Genomic DNA, 21,660 nt, shown 5'->3' on the forward strand with positions numbered 1-21,660 from the left:
AATTATTCTTCCCATATCCTTAGCACATCTTCAAGTGAATCAGCTTTCCTGGGGTGGACTCAAGGCAGGTGATTGACAGACCCAGCTGGATTAACTCTTAAGCGAGGAAACAATAGTATGTAAAGCTCTGATTTTTGGAGCAGATCAGAATTTCATGTCTCCACTTGGAACCAGAGGCATTTAAATTTTTTGGCCAGGCGGCCTGAGGGATGAACAAGCTGGTGCTTACTTTTCTGGTGTTGCCACGAAATGGGAGGTGGGCTCTGTAGCTGCCCATGATGGAGGGGACCTCATGGGCATCTCAGGTGTCTATTTAGCACACAGCATTGCCTAACAGTTTTATGTTGGCTGTAGCCTGCACCTGGCCATTTTGGTTTTATATCTTCTGTGAAGGTGGGGTGTCTGTCACTGTCTTTTCCTCTTAATTTAGTTTTTATTATCAGAAATAATTTAACCAGCCATTGTAGACCTAAACCAAGTCCCTGACTCATCCCCACCTGTCTCCTGATGACTGTTTGTTCCTGCACAGGGTCCGAGGAACAGCTGCTGTCAGAAGCGCCCTGCCTGCCTTCACCGTCTCCTCCTGTCCCTCCCATACCTCCCGCCCCTTCTGTCCCTCCTGCCCCAGAAGCCTGCATTGTGGAGTATGGGAAGGCCCTGGATATCAGCTACCTGCAGTATCTGTGGGAGGCCCACACCAACATCCTGCACTGCATGAGGGACTGCAGGGTGTGGTCAGCCCTCTATGATGGGGACTCCCCTGACCCTGAGACCTTTCTGCAGAGTCTGCCAGAGGAGAGCCGAGAAAGCTCAGCCCACCCAGAGGCCAGACTCCCTCAGCAGCACACCAGGACAGCGGGGCAGACAAAGGACAAGAACCAGTCGGAGCTGGAATGGGATGACAGCTACGACACTGGCATCTCATCTGGGGCTGACGTGGGCTCGCCTGGGCCTTATGATGACGTGGAGACTCCAGCACCACCAGCTCCTGTTGATCCCCCCAAACACATCCAAGAAATGAAGAAGAATGCCATCCTCCTCTTCAAAGGGACCTACATAGAAGAGTCAGATTTCCAGGACGACGTGATGGTGTACAGGCTGTGCGCTGAGAAGGATTCCGAGGACACCAGGGAGCCACAGGGCGACAGGGCTGACCCACCAGCCGAGGCCCAGCCCAAGGCCCAACCCGATGCCCAGAGTCCCCCCATGAGCAACGGACCCCTCCTTAGTCCCAACCCTGAGGCAGAGTCCCAACCCAGCAGGGAGAGTTCAGACCTGTGTCAGAACATGTTCTCGGAAGTCAAGCAAGAGAGTGAGCCTGATGTAGCCTTGGAATCAGACTCGGAGTTGACAGCTCCCACATTGGAGGCAGAAGTCCAGTCAGACCTGCAGGTTGCCAAATCAGAGAGTGAAGATTTCATTGCACAGTGTGACCAAATCATTCAAGAGCTGGGCTCTGGCACTGAGGACTTGATGGAACAGAACATCTCCACGTCTGACCCCTTGCTTCTTACAAACCAGGAAGAGAGGCGAGAAGAAGGCAGAGAGGAGGAGGAGGACGACTTCGACTCCCTCATGGCAGAAACTCCTGCTGTGGAGACCGTGCCCTCCCCATTTGGTGTCAGAGAGAACACGGCCTCTATCAGTCACCATCCCGTGAGGGCTCAAAGCACCCCATTCACAGGTGACAATCTAAGTTGCTTTGTGGTTTCAGCTACTAGGGCAAGAGGAAAGTAAGGGCAAGGCGTGCCCATTTACCTGACAGGAGTGAAATATCTTTGCAGGGAATGAAGGGACGGTCTTGTTTTGTCCTTCCTGCTGTGAGGGATGTGTTTGTTTAGCAAGGCTCAAGGCTTGTTCTATATTAACTTCTCCTAATATTCATGATAAAGTAATAGTTCTGATTGAACCACACAAGAATCAAATCATTATTTAAAGCTGCATTTCCTTGAGTCTAATTTATTTTTCTCCTTAGCATTTACTCATATGTGTATTGTTAAAAATATATATTTTGCTATTATGAGGGCATGCTCCATGATGGTGACATGTTTGTTCTGTGCTCTGTCCCCAGTGGCCAAGAAGTGACATCCTGCTTGAAACACTTGCAGGATGACAGTTGGGTGAGAAGAAGGCCGAGGCCATTAGTTGGGCTTCTGCCCTAAAGCAAAAACTTGACAAAATAAGACCAGATCCACACCTTCCCAAACGCTGGCATGTGTTCCAGGGAGAACCCTGCCAGCAGCAGGGAGAATCTGTGTAGGAGGCAAAGGGCTGAGATTGGATCTAAAATGAGCAAATCACCTGAGGAAGTATGATAGAAAACACCGTTAACTATTAAGCAGAAATCTACACATAGTAGCACAGAGGAATTCCCACATGTAACACCCAAGGTGCCCAGGGAAGGTTGGAATGGGAAGTGTGGATGGCATTTGGTAGCAAACAGAGGTACTGGAAGAAGGTAGTAACACAGAGGGACAGACAATGGCCTTGGAGTCACATTTTGGAAATATCCTGGCTCTTAACACTTACCAGGTGTGGAGCTTGGGAACCCTCATGCCCCATAGCCCCTGTGAGGACAGACTGAGGTATGAGGGACATTGTTCTTACTAGTGGCCCTCTCAGAATCAGTTGAGACTCGTCCTTCCTGGACAATGGGAAGTAGTTTGATGAGGAAGGACAATGTCCCCACCTTCTGGGATCCCCAAAGACAGATGAAAAAAAAATAGATTGCCTTCCAGCCCAGTCTGAGAGATCTGCTCTGATTTCAAGGGGGCTCCCCACTATTCTCCCCCAATGTTTATTCATTTATTTACTGATGCCTGAAGATGTATTTAAATAGGGAGAAAGCTTTTAATTCCACAACTATCAGGCTTGAGCTTCTAGCTGAGATAACATTTCAGTGTGAACAAGTTTTAATTAAAATTCAACCAGTCAGTCAATCATAAGTTAAAAGGATTAAATCATCTGAGGTTTCCCAGTCGATGGGGAGGGGACAGAGTTGGGAGAGCTGAGTGAGGGAAAGGGGCCAAAGTTAGCTGCCTTCTTCTTGACACACCCAGCAGGAAGGAGTCCCAGTGTCCTGCACCCTTCTTGTGGGATGTGGGGACTAAGTCCTGGTTGAAGAAGGCTGCCATTTAGGACGCTAGTTCTGTCCCTGAGGATGTTGAGGGAAGAAGAGCAGCTTAGGGAAATCACAGAAAACAGCCCCCACTACCAACATCCATTGTGGGCGTGTCTTCACCTGAGCTGGTAAAATTAAGTTCCTTGATACACATGGCTCATTATAACGGAAGCCTTGCCTTTTTCCCTCGCTCTTTTTGGAACTTGTACACACTGTCAGGAAACATCTTGCTATGTGTGAGTTCTGTCATTTCCAATCTCCTATGTATGGGCTGAGGAGTTAACTCACCTCCCCTTTCTCCACTGAATCACCAGGGATCAGCAGCAGAAATGAATTCTGTTGGGATGAATTTGCTTCCTAGAAAAAAGCCATAGCACTCCACTTTTAAAATTTCATTTATTCAAGAATATAACAATTTTTATTGATCCTGTAATATTTGGTGAGCTCTATGCATAGGACCTAAAGATACAAAATTAAAAGAATATACAGTTGTTCACAGAGACACCAGCAAAAAACTTTGTTGTCTGTGAAAAGTAGGTGTCATCCATTGTGTTCCAGGGTTGAAGAGAGCCCAGTGGAGGGAGGGGGATGTCACACAACAGAGGCTCTGGTGGTGAATGGAAGAGGGGGGCAGTGTTGTGAGACTTTTCCTGGGGACACATGATTAAATATCTATGTATCCTAGACAATTCACTAAGGACAGACAAAAGAAGCAAATCTATCCGAGTCTAGAGTTGAGCAATGGAGTTTATTCAGGCTCCTTACATGAGCACGTGTAAAGGGTTGTTTACATGAACACGTGTGAAGGGTTGCTTACGTGTGTGTGTGAATGGTTGCTTACATGAGCATGTGTGTGTGAAGGGTTGCTTACATGAGCATGTGTGTGTGAATGGTTGCTTACATGAACATGTGTGTGTGAATGGTTGCTTATATGAACATGTGTGTGTGAATGGTTGCTTACATGAGCATGTGTGTGTGAAGGGTTGTTTACATGCACGTGTGTATGTGAATGGTTGCTTACATGAGCATGTGTGTGTGAAGGGTTGTTTACATGAACATGTGTGTGTGTGAATGGTTGCTTACATGAGCATGTGTGTGTGAATGGTTGCTTACATGAGCATGTGTGTGTGAATGGTTGCTTATATGAACATGTGTGTGTGAATGGTTGCTTACATGAGCATGTGTGTGTGAAGGGTTGTTTACATGCACGTGTGTATGTGAATGGTTGCTTACATGAGCATGTGTGTGAAGGGTTGTTTACATGAACATGTGTGTGTGTGAAGGGTTGCTTACATGAACATGTGTGTGTGAATGGTTGCTTACATGAGCATGTGTGTGTGAAGGGTTGTTTACATGCACGTGTGTATGTGAATGGTTGCTTACATGAGCATGTGTGTGAAGGGTTGCTTACATGAGCATGTGTGTGTGTGAAGGGTTGTTTACATGCACGTGTGTATGTGAATGGTTGCTTACATGAGCATGTGTGTGAAGGGTTTACATGAACATGTGTGTGTGTGAATGGTTGCTTACATGAGCATGTGTGTGTGTGAAGGGTTGCTTACATGCATGTGTGTGTGAAGGATTGCTTACATGAACATGTGTGTGTGAAGGGTTGCTTACATGAGCATGGCTGACTCAAAGGAAGCTGCATCATTGGAAAGCCATCCCAGTATGGGCAGTGACTCACTCACATAAGCTCCATCACTGGAGGTCCCTGCACAACTTGCAGGTAGCTCTTCCAGAGTCTCCCAGCAATCACCACTGCTCGTATAATTTTGAGGGAAGTCCTCACGAGTCTTGCCAGTTCCTGAGTTTTCTGAGCCATGTAGCTTTAGTTAGTTTCTAAGTCTGAGGAACATTCCTCCTTCCCCCAGGAGGGAACGGCTGACATTAAGCTGGCAGTGCAGGGTCTCACAGGGCAGAGGTGGGAGAGGAAGCTTAGGAATAATTAGTGTCTGCTTGTAGAGAGTCTGAGCCAAGATGAAGAAGGGAGACCTTGTACTCCTGGCCAAAGCAGTAAAGTTGGAGTGTGGCATGACAGGATCTGAAGGAGCCAGCCTTAAGGGGGGTGGGAAGAGGTGGCAGCAAGAAGAACAAGTGGGAGATATGTATTGCTTCAGAATTTAGGCTGTGCCCTTGCCTTGACCTGGTAATTCTGTCTCTAGAGCCATTTCCACAACTGTTTTCATACTTCTGTGCCATCCGTCCATCCATCCATCCCTCCCTCCATCCATCCACCCATCCATCCGTCCATCCGTCCATCCATCCATCCCTCCATCCATCCATCCATCCATCCACCTACCCACCCATCCATCCATCCTTGTACACAGACACACACACACACACACACACACACACACACACACACTCACACACCTGCAAATCTAGATAATATGCTGGCTAACAGCCCTAGAAACAGATGGTCCAAATTGAAATTCTTACTCCATTATTTCCAGAGTGTGTGTATTTAGCTTTCTGCCTTATCTTTAAATGGGATAAGTAATTAACATACTTCCTAGGAAAAGTGCTTGGAACTCTGGTTTCTATATTGGGTGTGCTTAATAAATATTTTCAACAATAATTCAGATATTATTTTATTGTATACATACAATGTTTCTGTAATATACTAGAATCTGTAACAAGGGTTTCTTCTAGAGGTGGCCTGTTTTTCACTGTTTTGCACCTTACTACTGTTTTAAAGATGTGTTTATATGTTTGTTTGTGTATGTATGTATGTATGCATTCATGCATGCATGCATGCATGTAGAGTTAATTTCTGTTAAAACAGAAAGATTGTTGCTAGAGTCCAGTCAAGATGTGAGAGGACTTTGCCTAAGGCAGAAATGCAGAGGTGGAAATGAAAGTGTGTAGTTAGACATTCCCAGGGTTAGATTGTGAACAGAACAGAGTCGTAGAATCAATAACAACTTTGTTTTCAGAACAAATGAGAAATGTAGGCAACAGACTTGTTACAAGCAAGGGACTGAGCATTTGAAGGAAGAAGTGAATTCTGGGGCGAGTAGTGAGGTTGCAGTCTTTCTGTGGGTGTTCTGTGTATCAGCTTTGTAGGGCTCTGGTAAAATGTCTGAGGTCATCACCTCTACTTTGGCTCACTGTTTCAGAGGACTCAATCTGTTCACTCAGCCCCATTGCCTTTGGTCCTGTGATAAGGCCACACAGTATGGTGGGTAGTATGTGACCTGGGAGCTTCCTATCTCATGGTATCATGGGAGCAAAAGAGAACAAGAAATAACAGGATCCCAGTATCCTCCTCAAGGGTATGCCCCTAGTGATCCGATTTCCTTCTGCTAGGCTCCACTTCCTAATGTTCCGCCACCTTCTTCCAGTGCTATAAGGGTGACTGAGCCTTCAGTAAATGCATGGTGTTGGGGGGACATTTACAATCTAAACTAGCAGGTGAGGAGCTGTCCTCCCAGGAATAGAGGGGAAAATATTCGCCCTTCACTTCCAACGTTTTCCATGGCTTTCTGAGAGTAATGCAGTCTTCTGATTTTCAGATGCTTACAGTTCCCCTGGCAACTGCCTTTTGCTAAGCATCTCTCTTTGATGTGCTAGAAACCAGCTAAGAATAAAGTCAGCATTCAGAGTCTAATGTATATATTTTTATTGTCCATGCCTAAGAATGCATAGTTAGCATCATTGGTAGATTATAATGGCAGTCTCCTGGCCTTGACTTATTGCTCTGTCACTCAAGTGAGACATTATTGGCATCACTTTATTCTCCACCTTGCATGGTAATCTCCCTTGTAGTAGGGATGGGCTACACATGTCTACCCTAGTCACTAATGGTCAGCAATATTGATGTCTGTAGGTAGAACAGCTAGATGCAGACAAGAATATTCTGGGGTCAGGGAAAATAAGTTAAATGGTCACATTAGGAACATGTTTTGTTGAATGTTCAACCTACCTGATTATGTCTACTAAACAGATTCTTTTTTTCATATGGAAGGAAACAGATAAGGAACCAGAGGTATCAGTAACTGGGCTGGAGTGAGGGTATTACAACAGACAGGGAAACTGGTCCAGAGTAGAAGAGGGTAAGGAAAACAATTCAGAAAGACAGAATTGTACTGTGGTGACATTTCTGGAGTTCTTAAGGGAACAATCATTGGTTGCTTTCAAACCGAGATCCCAGTCTGTGGCATTTTTGGATGTGCTTAGTAGACCCTCCACGTTTGTTTGCAAGAACATCCAAGGCTTATCAACCCCCTTAGGGCTCGTCACCCACTCAGCATAGGAATGGGAATGGGTGAAGAGTCCCACTAACCCTCCCCAGGGATGGTATGACATACGAAGGCATAGTACCCTCAGAGTCCTCGTAGAGATCCTGACATAGGATCACTGCCTCGCCCCATCACTCACATAGTGTCAGTGTTCAGTGTAGTTGCCTTCTCTCATTTCCCAGAGAGCTTGCGTCCTTGGGAGGGATTTTGCCCTTAGAAGCTGGCAGGCTTCTGCTTGAAACATTCGGAGATGAAGTGTGCTTGTGGTGGACCCACTAATGGTAGCGAAGTCTTCATGAGGCGTGCTTATCTATCAAGGTTATGTGCGCATCTCATAAATATGCCTGGGCTTAGTGGTATCATCTACAGCTCCACTGGGGGAAATACAGAAGTCTCATTGATCTTGCTTAATGGAACACTTTTATGGTAAAAATTTAACACATCTTCAAGTAATTTTATTAATTCCAGATTTATTATTATTTTTGTTTTCTTTGCCCTCAGTAAACCAACACATAAACCATATTAACTTGCTACCAGTGTGAAGCAGAAACAGCTTCCTTTTGCTAACATTTATTTTATGAACTGCTTTCGTAACCCTATGACTTTGCTTTCGAGACCTCTATGTCACACTGACCACATTTCCTGAGACTGATCTCTTCTTTCTTTCTGGTTTGAAGTATAAAATGCAGATACCCAGTTGTCAGGCACAGCCAGGTCTCCCTCCAGGGCCTCTACATTATGACGCTTACAGAGGCACAGCCTCTTTTAGGCGTGTGTACAGGATAGACAGTCCATGGTCACCTGTTGCTATTGGTAAACATTGCTCACACAGTTTGATGCTCTCCACTAAAGAAGACTTATTGCTATGACGCTTTCAGTGGCCTCTTATATCTGCATGCACCAAGAGAAATCTCACATTTTGAACACTGAAGAGTCAGCGTAGAAGAATGATTTTAATCTTTAAAATTCATTTGTTGCCTGAGTTTTCAAAGTTCTTTATAGCTTTCAAAGGTGGTTGTAGAGTTAGGATGTCAGCTCTCATTCACATGGAGAAGCAGATGCACGTCACCTGTGTTCACACTCTGGCCCAGGGTGGTTTGTGACTGTGGCCCCAGTGACTCTGCAGCTGTAAGAGGGCTTGTCCCACATGGCCAGCCAGCCCTGACACTGTGTCCTCCCCGTAGGTCCATTCATCAGTGTGGTCCTGTCAAAGCTAGAGAACATGCTGGAAAACTCCCTGCATGTCAACTTGCTTCTCATTGGCATCATCACCCAGCTGGCCAGCTACCCGCAGCCTCTCCTGCGCTCCTTCCTCCTCAACACCAACATGGTCTTTCAGCCAAGCGTCCGCTCTCTCTACCAGGTAGGTGTATTATAGCCACACCCTTCCTTTCTCTTCCCCTTCCTCTCATGATTTTGTTAGTTTTCAAAATTCCCACATCCCAATTAATTAGCTTTCCTTCCTTGTCCTATTAAGCTGGTTGTGTTGATTATTCTAGACAAACTGCAAAGCTTCATTTGAATTGATGTCTTGAGGGTACCTTATGAAGAACACACAGGCAGTTAAAAATGAGCAAGCATCTGATACCATAACAGTGCCTGTAATGAGGGCTGGACCCAAAAGATACATTGATAACAGAGTGGAATTGCACTGTGGAGCAGTAAGCATTGTTCATGTGGTTTTGACAGGTCCTTGCATCTGTGAAAAACAAGATTGAGCAGTTCGCTTCCGTGGAGAGAGATTTCCCGGGGCTCCTCATCCAAGCCCAGCAGTACCTGCTCTTCCGGGTGGACATGTCTGACATGACCCCTGCAGCATACACCAAAGGTCAGGCAGCTTTCTCCACTGTCTGTCCTAGCCTGCTCCCAACTCCCTGGGTTGTGTTTGCAGGTTTTGCTTGATGTCTGGACCCTACAAACATCAAAAAATGTTTTTATCTGTGTCCATCTTAGAACAGCCTCTTCTCAGATCTGAAGGAAGGGCTTCCTGGCCTGCACTGGCCCAGACCCTCCCTGGAGGGTCTGGCTGGCCATTCATTTTCTTGTGGAGGTGGTTCAGGGAAGGAGCTGACGTGTGAGATGTTGTCAAACTCCAATAAATCGCAGCACCTGTGGGCCACAGAGAGGCATTATGTGAACTCCAGAACCTTCTTTTGGCCATCCCTGCCCTGCAGATGCCATCTGTTCTCTTTATTTTCAGAGCATCTTGCACATACACAAAACATGTGCTTTAGGATTCTAGGAGGTAGATCCTGTTTGCCAGGAGGAAGAGTGAAGATTGTCCTCAGCCTGATTCCTGACAGTGCTTCACTCCCTGGGGAGGTGTTAGGTGGGTCAGGACAGAGAGAGGGTGGGTGGCAGAGAGACATGGAGGAAGAGAGCTGAGACTAGCCCTGCTGGCCCCTGGGCCGGGCGAGCACTGTTGCTTGGCCTCATTTCGGCTCTGGTTGGACAAATGTGAAGGCCATTGTCTTCTGAGCTGTGACATAGGCCCTGGTGAGCGTAGATGAGCAAATGTCCAACGTTGCTCTGGCTTTACCACGGTTGTCCAAGTGTGGAACAAGGCTTCCACTGGGCAGGTGAGCAATGAGGAGACTTGGGCCTAAGTCAGGTGACCAGGAACAAGACAGGGAATGAGCGGCAGCAGCAGCTTTGGGAGAAATTTACACCATTAAAGGAAGCTGAAAAGAATCCAGAACTGTGCGCAGCTACTGGGTCATGTCTCTGTGTGTTGGCCATTTGATCTTGGTCAGTTTGCTTCATTGGGTCTTAATGCTCTCTTTGGAGGTGGGGCTATGGATACAACCCAGAATGTTAAGCACAGGCTGTACCACTCAGAAACATTCTCTACTTTTCTCTTGACTTCTAAAGGAAGGGTTTTTCATCCCTCAGGTACTTTCTGGCCACAGGAAAAAAACCTGTGTTTGTGGTGAGAGCTATAGCAGATTTTAAAAGGAAGTTGGACCAGATACCACTGGTAAAGCGATGGGTCAGGGTTTAACTTGTTAGACTTTGAGAAGTAAAGGCGAGGGCATCCAGGGAGGAAAGGATATCTGCGTTGGGTGAGAAGGTGGGATTCAGGCCCCGAGGCCTTTCAGATGGCTGACGTAGGAGCTCTGTTGTTCCTGAGGGAGCTTGTGCTGTTGCTCACCCTGTGAGAGAATGCGCCTTGTTTGCCTTTGTGTTTTCTCAGTCACTGTCAGACCTCAGTGGTTTCCCTCAATCATGGCTGTCTCTGATGGTGTATGAGTGCATGTACACATGGCCTTGGGGAATGTGGGTGTTCCCCGACCCGAGCCAGCTTAGCTGATTCGGCCTGGACCCACTCATGTGTGCCATCAGCAGGAGTCTAGGATGGCCCCACGCATCTTTGCCTGCTGAGTGGGGTAATAGGATATTTCTTACCACTTAGCAAGTTAGTCCAGGCTAGCCACACACGGCTTTGGAGCTCCAGGAGTGACAGTGGGAATGTAGCAGATACCCGAGGCTCAGGCTGAGAGCTCACTCAAGGTCAAGTCTACTGTGCTGGGTTGGCTAAAGCAAACCTCTGCATTCTCCAGGTGGGAAGAGTTGTAAAGATGGTAGGCATATGTAAGGTGCTTTCCTAGAAGTCAACTTCTATTGTTTAACAGCACTGTGACGTAGACAGAGAAGGTTACGCTGGCTTCATTTTCACACACAAAAGAGAGAGGCAAAGATGCGTGGGGCCATGAAGCTGGCTTCATCTTCACACACAAAACTAATATGGCCTGCTCAGGGCGGGCAGCCAGAGGTCCAAGGCTCAAGTATCTGAGAGTATTCAGCCTCGTTCACAGAGACAAGGTAGTACACGCATGCTCTCCATCTCTCTCTCTCCATCTCTCTCTCTCTCTGTGTGTCTACATCTGTCTCGCTCTGTCTCTGTTTCTGTTTCTCTCTCTCTCCAGTGAACTGTAGTCAGCATATGTGGAGTGGTGGAGTGGGCAGGGTGGGTGTCACTTGAACCCTGGCTTGGTCCTGGATCACCTTGTTTGGCAGCTGAGGTTAGGGGATATGTGTTCAAGAACCTCCTAGGACAGACGGTCATCACACTAGTCAGCTGGCACCGGTGCTTTTAAGATCCCAACACTCGGGGAACTTCATTTGTGGAAAGCTTCTCTTGAGGAAGGAAACTTGCCTTTTAATTGGGTTTGTCTTAGTTTGCTTTCTGTTGCTGTGATGAAATACCATAACCAAAAGCAATTTGGGGAAGAAAGGGTTAATTTTGATTCCACCTCCAGATCACAGTCCGCCATCAAAGGCTCAGGGCAAGGACCTGGATGTGGGGAATGTCGCAGAAACCACGGAGGGTGCTGCTCACTGCTTTGCTCCTCATGGGTTTCTCCATTTGCTTTCTTACAACATTCAGGACGTCCGGCATCCCCCATGATCAAGAAAATGCCACAGGCAGACTGGGTGGGGTCATTTTCTCAATTGACTCTAACTTGTGTCAAGTTGACATAAAAGCAGTCAGCATAGAGTTGCTCAGATTAACTTTTCTAACTGCTTTTAGGCTAGTCAAACGACACTCTCCACTGCAAGTTCAGAAATCTAAATCATAGTGAGATAGCTTCCTGTCACCAAGAACAGAGAGCTGGTTTCTGATGTCATTGTGATGTAATTGCCATAAATGGGTCCTCAAAGACCTAGAGCAGTTTGCTGTGAGAATCAAGTGAGGGCCACATATAAGGTAAAGGGCCTGTCATTGTATGTGCCACGCCCCTTGTCCAGCCCTGCCACCAGATGGGCAGACAGCATTTCCCCTGCACGCTTCTGAAATCCCACCCAGGGCCATTTCAGAACCCAGCCCTGGTCCTGATGGTGACTGCACTTCTTTCTCCCTGCCTCTCCCTTCGGGTGTGTGTGTGCTGGGTGTGTCCTTTTTATCACTCAGCAGCCACAGCTGTGGCACCCTTCAGCTTCTGCACTCCCTTCACTTCCTGGTGTCCCCCCAGAAACACCAGACCCTTCATGCATGCTTCCAACAGTTAAGACGATCACTGCTCTCAGAACGGGGCACAGAGGACTTCCTGTGCTGGCTACACAGACCAGATCATTGACTACTGAGGTTTGGGTACTTTTTCAGCTTTAAAAAAAGGAAGGAAGGAAGAAGAAAGAAAAGAAAGGAAGGAAGGAAGGAAGGAAGGAAGGAAGGAAGGAAGGAAGGAAGGAAGGAAGGAAGGAAGGAAGGAAAAGGCTCCTACTCAAACTCTTTAAAACTATGTAACAATAGTGCTGGGCGCTGATTACATTCGGAGCCTTTAACTGAGCTCTGATTCTAGAAGGGTGGCTAGATGTTAGCCCGTTTACAGAGAAGGAAACGGACCTGGTGAGCCAGGCCAGGGTGATCACTTGAGTCTGCTTACTGTGACTCACTGTAAGGCCATTTCATTTCCTGGTGGAAACGCCTGATGGACACCCCTGCAAGTTTCTGGACTCCTCTGCTGCTGTTCTGCCGAGCTGAGCAGAAAAGCCTTAGCAGCAACACTTGTAATTCACAAGTCACATACACAGACACCCACAGAAAGCCTGGCTTAGAGGAGGGGCGAATCTGAAAGACAAAGCTGGCACCGAGGGACGTGGGGCACTCTAGAGAAGAGCAGGAGTGTGAAGAAATGTGGGCCACTTCCTCTGTCACCCATTGTGCAGCTGACAGTGGCTGTGAGACACCTCAAGTGAGCTTGACCCCTGGAGACACAAGTGAAGGAGCAGTGCCTGGCTGAGAGACCGTGCGAGCCCCCAGGGGCGGGCGGGGCGGCAGCTGAGTACTCCATATGCCGTCCAGGGGTTTGCACTTGACACCTAGTGACTTGATCCAGGTACTTATTCCTCGAGCTTTTGACAGGTCAGGGAAGTGAGAGAACAGAGAGGTGGCGCCACTCTCCTGGAGTAGCCCAGCCAGCAGGTGAAGGGGTTGCCAAGGCTGCCCTGTGGCCCCCACATCGTTCACACCCTTGTTCATGCTCCTGCCAGGGCACGTGAGGAGTCTCGATAAGAGGTAGTGGGTACAGATCCTCACTTCTCTAGTTCTCTGTGACACGAACTGTGATGAGCTTCAATCCAAAAGGATATTTAAAGCTGCGAAGTGGAGGATTTTTTTAACACTAAAGACTATAGTAGTGAGACGTGGAAAGTACTATAAATGTCACGAATTTTTAGTGCTGTCGTTAAGCAACACTCTGAAAAGTGTTGAAAAATGGGGCTGAATTCTAAAAAGCAGCCAAAATAATGAAGAGCTTGAATATAGAGACTTAGAAGGAGTAATGAGATCATTTGGGTAGGGGGCAGAATGTGGCATAAATAATTCCTACAAATATATGAGGGCTGGAGAGCTCAGGAAATAGTCAGGGATATTGGACCATTTTAATTAGGAGGGCTGATTTGGTACGAAAATGCAAATCAGTTGGATACAGTAGAGCCTGGGCTCTGTCATCTCAGACTTGTGCTACTGAATGGGACACAAGCCTCTGGCAGCACTCTGTAAATGCTGGCTTCCCAGCCCTTTGCTGCTACTAGATCCCAATGGCTGCTGAGATTTTTAGTTTGGTCCTCGCCATTATTCGTGGCGATCTGGAGGAATCTCTCACTCCTGTGTTTTGTAACTGGAGGACCCAGCCATAGGGAGGTGGGGTTTCTGGGAAGCCCTTGAGGTCATAGCAACAGTTGCAGAATACAAGAGATTAAGGAGCTGCACCAGGTGACCAGGACTCCCCTGCACTGGGGTATCAGGAGAGCAGAGGGGCCACAGGTATCCTTGGTAAATTCCCCATGAGCCCAGATACTGCTGTACTGCTGGAAGTCATCTATCTATCATCTGTCTGTCTATCATCTATCTATATATACCTAGTCTATCATCCATCCATCCATCCATCCATCCATCCATCCATCCATCCATCCATCCATCCAATCAGGGTTTTGCTGTGTTGCCCAGGCTGATCTTGAACTACTACACTGAGCTCACATGATCCTTCTTCTTTGGCCTCACAGATAGCCAGGACTTCAGGGTGCCAGCACAGTGTCTGGCTGGGAGTTTGTCAAACTTGTATTCTTGCCACAGCTATGCATAAGGCTCCCTGAATAGGGTTTTACATCATCGATCCTGTATTGCAAGCTGAGTGCTCGCTGTTATCTTCTGGACAAGCTTGTCACGGAGTCTCCAGGGCTGTCTTGAGGGTCTAGTCAGCTAAGGAACTATTCCCTCCACTAAGGCACTTGCCTCTCGCACCCTTGTAATTTAAGGTTCTTCCTTCTGCTTTCAGATCCCATTCAGGAGGCCTCTAGGATGGAAAGTGACAAGACCCTTATGGATGGCTCTCCACGAGTGCTTCAGCCCTTCCTGGGCAACAGAGCCAGGGTGGCTGGGGCACCCCCAAACCTGCCTCTGCCAGTGAAGAACACCATGCTGGCTGCTGCTCTCTTCCCAGAGTTCCTCAAGGAGCTGGCAGCCTTGGCCCAAGAGCACTCAATTCTGTGTTACAAGATCCTGGGGGACTTCGAGGACTCCTGCTGTTAGCTTTTATACTACTATTTTAATAGAGATTCGGTTTTATAAGGTTCTAGTGTTTTGACTGAATGTAAAATGCAAAGCTGCTTATCACACACAAACTGTCTACTTTGATACTTCCTGACAATACTTGATTTGTAGGGATGGTTTTTGTGTGCATCTCCTCTCTCTAGCCGGGTCTCCCTATTATACAGAATGAAAGTCTCTGAGCTGTCTCTCCCTTTGCCGGGTCCTTCTGCCGTTTCTCCTCGTCATATGGTTTGTAGTTCTCCTTCCATCCCTTGGAGTGGACTCGCTCAGCTTGTAGCCCAGATGGCGCTGGAGTTCTGTGATCTCTGGACAACCGTGCTGGGTCAGCTTGTCAGCAGCCTCAAGGCAACTCCTCCACAGTGTCTGCCACCCTCTGCCTGTCAAATGCAAGAACAACGTGGAGCTCTGCCTGCCACACAGGTACACCTCATCTGCCACTCTGAATTCTACTTCGAGGACTTGCAATCTCTCCACACGTATTGCCTTATGTTGTGGGAAAGTTCCCAACCCAGTTGCCTGCCCAAAAATTCACATAGAAAAAGTATGGAATGCAGAGTTTTTTCTTGTGCTTGAGAGCTTGCTCTAATCCTTTGAACACGATCAAAACACAAGACAGCCTTAATTTAGTAAGATTTTCACAAAATGAAGCATACCTATGCAAACTTTGGATCTTAGGCATTGATCAGATGAACAAAGTGTGGTATCTTATTCTTAAAACAAAACAAAACGACTCTTACTGTTTTAGGAAAGAAACATTAACTAGTGAAGCTATAGAGTATTTTCTTGTTGGGGGCAGAGTTTGGAATGGGTACAAAGGTATAATTATGCTAACTGCAACTTGTAAAAACACTGGTTGTTACTTATTTTGCTAATAGGATGCACTTTGTAGAGAGGCGAGCACTGTTCAGCCCATGTTGGTGTCTGGGATGGAAATGCACAGAGGTCCTAGGGAGTTTGTGACACTAGGTACCTGCTGGTAACTCCCTCCTCATGGTCCTGGTGCTGTCTAGTATCCAGCTGTGGAAAGTGCCCCAGGAGAGTTGTACTGGTGTTTCTGGTTACTTGCCAGCCTTTTCCAGCAGCATGGTCACACTTCAGCCACAGCCTACAAAGTGACTGCCAGGCAGGGAAGAACACAGAAAAAGCAAGACCACAAACAACTGGTATATATGAAGAATATTAAAATTCCTCTTACGTCCTGGACCCAGCTCTGAAGTGACAGCTGGAGTCTCCCCAGTGGAGGGATGCCAGGCCCGCCTTTCTGTTCATTGTGGGCATCTCTGCTGAGTCCCAGGGGTGATGCCAGATCCATTGGTTGTTCTCAGGAACACTGGTATGTCAGTCAGGTTCTAGTACAGGAGGCTACTGCAGAGCTGAGGGTAGGATCTTGAAGCAGCTTTGCCCATGAGGCAAATTCCTAGGAGATCTGGCCTGGGTTGGGTGAGCCATTAGGAGCCAGCCTGGCGATGTATCATAGGCTAAACAAGAACTCCTCATCCTGTTCATGGAAAATTGCTGACTTTGTCTTGAAAAGCAGTTTGCCAAGCCATGGTGCAACGGCCAGCACATGAGAGACACAGTAATTGGCCTGCTCTTGCCTTCCTGATGAGTGCCCACAAGCCTCCTTTAGAAAAGAGAGTGGCTTCAGCCAGTGAGAGGACAGCTAGAGGAACTGTGACTCCTGCAAACCCACTTTGTCTGATTATTTGTGCTTGCCACGTCACTGGATGCTGAAGCCATATCTGCAAATGGAGTTTTTAAGCTTTGTGGTTTTATACCCATCAGCATAGGTACTGATTCTTCTCAAGTCCATATTTTTTTCTTCTTACAAATAGGCGAAGCAAGCATGCTGCTACTTAGCTATACTCTATACCTTTTCTACATATTTATTAATTTATTATGCACCCCAGAGTCCCCTTTGTGGATGGTGCCTATTGGGAAAGAGTGACTTTGCATATTGTTCCCCCTACCCCCACCCCAAGGTGCTGATGTAGACTTAGGGGACAGAGATGACTGCCCTGAGTCCCAGGTGAAGGGTCAGGAAATCAGGGTACCTGGGGTGGGATACTCATAGCAAACTTACTTGCCAACCCTTCTCTAACTCCATTTGTTTCCTTACAGACTTCCCTAAGAGGGCTATACTCAGAGTTTTACAAAACAGAAGTCAGAAAACTGACCTGGGAATAGAGCATTGAGCAGCACCTCAAAGCCCATGCAGTTGAACTATATAGCCAGGAATGGTGTGGACACGCCACGAGCAAATCTGAGCTATAGACGGAAGAGTCCTGATGATTTGATGAGTGAACCCTGCTCTAGGCAGGTAGGAAGGCCCTAGGCAGACAGGTGATGACAGGAGCTCCTTGTGGGAAAACAGAGTCACGAGGTGGCTTATTGTGGTCCTAAGGCTCACAGTTTGAACCTCTCTCTCTCTCTCTCTCTCTCTCTCTCTCTCTCTCTCTCTCTCTCTCTCTCTCTCTCTCTCTCTCTAATACATTTTAGGAGAGAATTTTAAAGATATTTGATGTGTTTAAAATATGGTTCAGGGACTGTGTCCCCTTCCCTGTGACAGGTGTCATCAGCTGCCATTGTTGAGGGGCAACAGTAGACACTACCTCTTTGGCACAGGCCCTGGATTGGCGTCTCTATGTCTAGCCTGACGGACCTCAGCAGGGACAGGAGTAGAGGGTTCCTGGAACACCGCAACATTAACCTGGATCCATAATTCAGGGCTTGATTTAAGGTCTAGACTGAGTGAATTTTATGGTTCAAAATACATGGCCGCACAGGGATAGTTAAAATTGATTTTGAAAATAGCCAGGTAAATGTAAAAATTTGAACAAAGAAATCCAGTGTAGTTTCAGCTTAAAACACAGATGAATTACAGTCTCCTGGATCTGAAGTGCAGTTGTAGGGAGAACTAATTAAAGGTGGCTTTAATGTTAAACCCTGCCTTTCTCTGGCAGAGCCAAATGAGATGTCCCCATTTGGTTTAACATCGTTGAGGAAAGTCCTATGACATGCTGAGAGTGCAATGATGTCTGTTGTGTGACATGGGTATCCATACAGTCCTTTGCAGGTCCTTGGTGGCAAGCAACAGTCCGTAGCAAGTGGCTTTTGTTTCGGTTAGATGTAGTTGTCCATTTTGAGCCCATTAAGACAACTTGAGGCAGGGTGCTCTCAGCAAAGCATCCTTCTGCGAATAGAAGTTAGAAACTGGACCTGTGACTGTTTTGGGTTGCTCTATGTGGGCATCCAGTTGTTTGTATCCAGCTCCAGTTAGAGGTCTGAGGTTGGGATGTGGCTACCCATTCTGGATTAGAGGATCCCAGGTCGCTCTCAGTAGGGAAGTCTGGCCAGCGTGGTGGGGCATGTCACAGGCACGATGTTAAATATGACTACGCTCCAATCTCACTTAAGGGTAGTCAGGTTCAATTGCTAATTAGCAGTTGTGTGTTTGCAGACATGGCTGTCGAGCTTGCCATCTTTATGAAATGCTTTATTGCAGGGCGGCTATTATTGCACTTGCCACTTCAAGTCACTGGCCCGGACAGCCTAATACACAGTTTGCTGCAAACCTCAAGTCATTTCTGCAGTTAGCTTTTCCCGAGGCAGCAGTTCCTCTGGCAGCTGAGGCCACAGCAGCTTTAAACCATTAGGGGGGACATCTTAGCCCCTTTTACTCCAGCTACCAGTCTCTGAGTCACACACCAATTCCCCATCACATACCGGCTTAGAGCAACTTTTCAAGAGTGTGTACTCCACCCTTAAGTCTGTCAAGGAAGGAGACATTTTAAGAGAATGGAGGTGGCTTTTTTCTTCCTTTTAAATGATCATCATAAACCTAATGCTTCCCAAAAAGCTCTCGGAGGACTCAGAATAGCTTCTGGGATAGTTTTATCTCAGCAAATCCCCTCGACATCCAGGCATGTAATAGTCCATTACTTGTTTTGAAGGACAGGTTATCTCAGCTGCTCATTAACTAGATAAACAAGGTTTTAGCAAGAGATTTTCTGTGAAGCTCGTTAGAGGGAAAGTATCATGGGAGAGGAAGGCAGGAGGTTCAGTATCTGTGGATTATGGTCCCAGAGATTGCCTGCTGATGCAGATAGTTTTAGCTTGGACTGGTCACAGCAAGCTGTGTACTTGTCTTTGAAGATGTGAGTTAGCCCATACACCCTTAACCACAGGATTTTGTTCCCGTGTCCATTTCAGGGCTCTTTTAGAGAGTTTAGAAGAGCAGTGTCACTTCAGGACCCAGAAAGATGGTGGAAAAAGTGCTCAGGCCAGGTTTTTAATTTCACGGAGCTGAGGTCACACAAGTCTGTCTTTCTTAGTAAGTCAAGTGACATTTTGCTGGGACAAGTCCACAAAAGGACCGCCAAAAGTCAGGCCTCTTTTGTTCCTGAAGACATTTTACAAGGATCTGGTGCTGATGGTCTTGCTTAAAAGACTTTTGCTCAGCCATGACCTGAAATGCCTTCTACTTCCCCACCCATGGTTCTGTTGAAAAGCAGTTCCCAGGGACATCTTCTAGAACCCACCAAAGCAGCCCAGCAGCCACATCCATGCTGCTTCTGGCAATGGGCAAATCACATGGCCTTCTAGATGAACTGTTTCCCTTCATTAGAGTCCTTGAAATGGTAACAACTAAATTCAAAGCAATTGAAAGATACGATATAAATTGTGGGCCATCCCATAGGCTACAGTATGTAAATGACCAACTTGAAGAGGCGCAAACCTTTCAAGGCACATTTCCGGGTTACCAATAATTATGTTAAGAGGGGGCAGGGATGATACTCACCTCAGTAGAATACTAGTAGTTTCTGTGTCTGTGCCTTGAGAGAAATGAACAGACGTTCCACTCTTGCATGAAGATAGCAAGTGCAAAAGGCTGCCTTTGGACCGAGATGCCCAGAATTTAAAATCCTGGTAGTTAGCAAGGGAGGGGTGCAGAGACCTGCCCGGTCGTTTGTTTCCCTTGTTAGCTTCCTGCGAGGACCATTGGCTAGCGTAAAGCAGCAGGGTACATGGTTTGGGCTTGAGCCAGGCAGAGGTGGCGGGGGAGAGGGGTGCAGGGAGAAGAATGACTGAGAAGTCAGTTTCCAGTACTTTCCCCTGCCAGCCATGGCTTCTGAGTCACACACCCAGCTCCAGGTGGTTTCCATTGACAAATGGCAGTAGCCTTGGGTATGGTGCCAACTCATACATTTTGGTGAGATTTCCTCTACCTGGTACAAACAGGTGCCAGACTACATTTACACTTGTGCAAGAACAGAAGTCCCCTTTCACAGAGGCCTCTGCACCAGCAGAGGCACACTTTGTGAGTTTTAAGATGTTCTATAAACACACCTTTCAAATGTATCTGGTCAGGTTCCAGTCAGAGCTGGCTTCTCCCTGGTCGCTGTGCTGTGCATGACCTCCTAAAGCCTGGCTAGGGTTTCTAGACAAGGGGAACGAGGCAGTTGTCAGCGCTAGATGGAGCAAGCCTCGGAAAGACTGTGCAGATGGCATCTCCCCTGGGATACTTACTTCATGCTTGCTTTTCAGTCAACAAAATCAGCTTTGGAAACTGCTTCTACCCAGCCACACCCTAGCTTCCTTGGTGCTTCCTGCAAGGGTTGGTGACCAAGCCAGAACTTTTGGTCAAAATGGAGTTTGTAAAACCGAACCTTACTGTTCCTTATGAAGCAAAGGTCCGGCCGGATTTGACTGTGAGCACTCCGGTTCACAGTGACAGATTCTCTCTTGTAGAGAGGTTAGTGGAAAGCACCAGGGCAACACAATGTGGGACATGGCTTCCTGGGTGAGGAGGCATTCTAAATATCCTCTCCTTCTGCTTGTCTGAAACTACCACAGAATCTGTGTCCACTCTGTCTCAGCTTTTGGCTGGACAAGGGGTAACTTTCTGTCACTCCTCCATAGTGACTCCAGGAGTCATTCTGGTGATGGAGGTGAGGGGTCCACTCCCTTCTATTCCTCAGCTGCCCTGGAATGATGGCCCCAGAAATGATCTCACCAAGCCAGAGACTCTGGTCTAAGGTGAGGGCCTCCAAGTTTTTGGTTTTATTTTTCCTCCTTTACTGTCAGTTTGACAAATACTTCTAAAAAACATTTGAAAAACTAGTCATTAGCAGAAGTGTGGTATCTGAGGTACCAGGCATGCAAGAAAGAAGGGGGTGCTCAGGACTCAGAGAGGAATGGACACCATCACAGAGTAGGGATGGAGGCAACTGCCTTCATCCCCACTGTCAGCTGTACCCCCAACAAGTTAAAGGTCAAGATTCTGATTAATTAGTTTATAATCTTATTCTTCCCAGGTAAAACAACTTAATGTTTCAGATCTTCTCTTTGATGGTGTTTTTCTTCTCTATTTATTATTTTTTTTTGCCTAAAGCATTGTATTGGGAGGGCTGTAAAGTATACAATCTCTGAAGTGGAAGTTAATTTTTATGTGCTATTTCTGCCTATATTTTATTCATTAAATTTACCTGAAAACTTGTGCGTCACTTTAATTCAGTGGAGCTGACCATGCAGGTAAAGCTGCACTCACTCGGCAGCTGAGTGAGCACTAACGCTTTCCTTCCTTCCTCTTGCCTGTATAATGTGTTATGTGGCATCAGTCTGTTCTGTTGTTTTTATCTGCATTGGCCCACTTTAGGTCTGAATACACTGTATCCATATTGTCATCCCTCGGTCTGCTGGCTTTTAGTGTTTGGCTCCTAGGAAGCATTCATGGGCATCTG

General features: G+C 46.9%; 1 protein-coding gene across 3 annotated transcripts in view; it reads left to right on the forward strand.

Annotated features, from left to right (window-relative positions):
* Fhip1a (FHF complex subunit HOOK interacting protein 1A) overlaps positions 1-15,461 on the forward strand; it is a 237,507-nt gene extending 222,046 nt beyond the window's left edge. For all 3 annotated transcript variants that reach the window (XM_021233104.2, XM_040752572.1, XM_021233107.2), the window contains 4 exons: positions 530-1,684; positions 8,550-8,728; positions 9,055-9,193; positions 14,643-15,461. In XM_021233104.2, the coding sequence (XP_021088763.1) occupies positions 530-1,684; positions 8,550-8,728; positions 9,055-9,193; positions 14,643-14,896 (1,727 nt within the window). In that variant the 3' untranslated portion in view covers positions 14,897-15,461. The remainder of the gene's footprint in view (positions 1-529; positions 1,685-8,549; positions 8,729-9,054; positions 9,194-14,642) is intronic.
* The last annotated feature ends 6,199 nt before the right edge of the window (positions 15,462-21,660 follow it).

This window comes from Mesocricetus auratus, unplaced genomic scaffold (genome assembly GCF_017639785.1).
Source record: "Mesocricetus auratus isolate SY011 unplaced genomic scaffold, BCM_Maur_2.0 Super-Scaffold_100009, whole genome shotgun sequence".
Classification (NCBI taxonomy): Eukaryota; Metazoa; Chordata; class Mammalia; order Rodentia; family Cricetidae; genus Mesocricetus; species Mesocricetus auratus.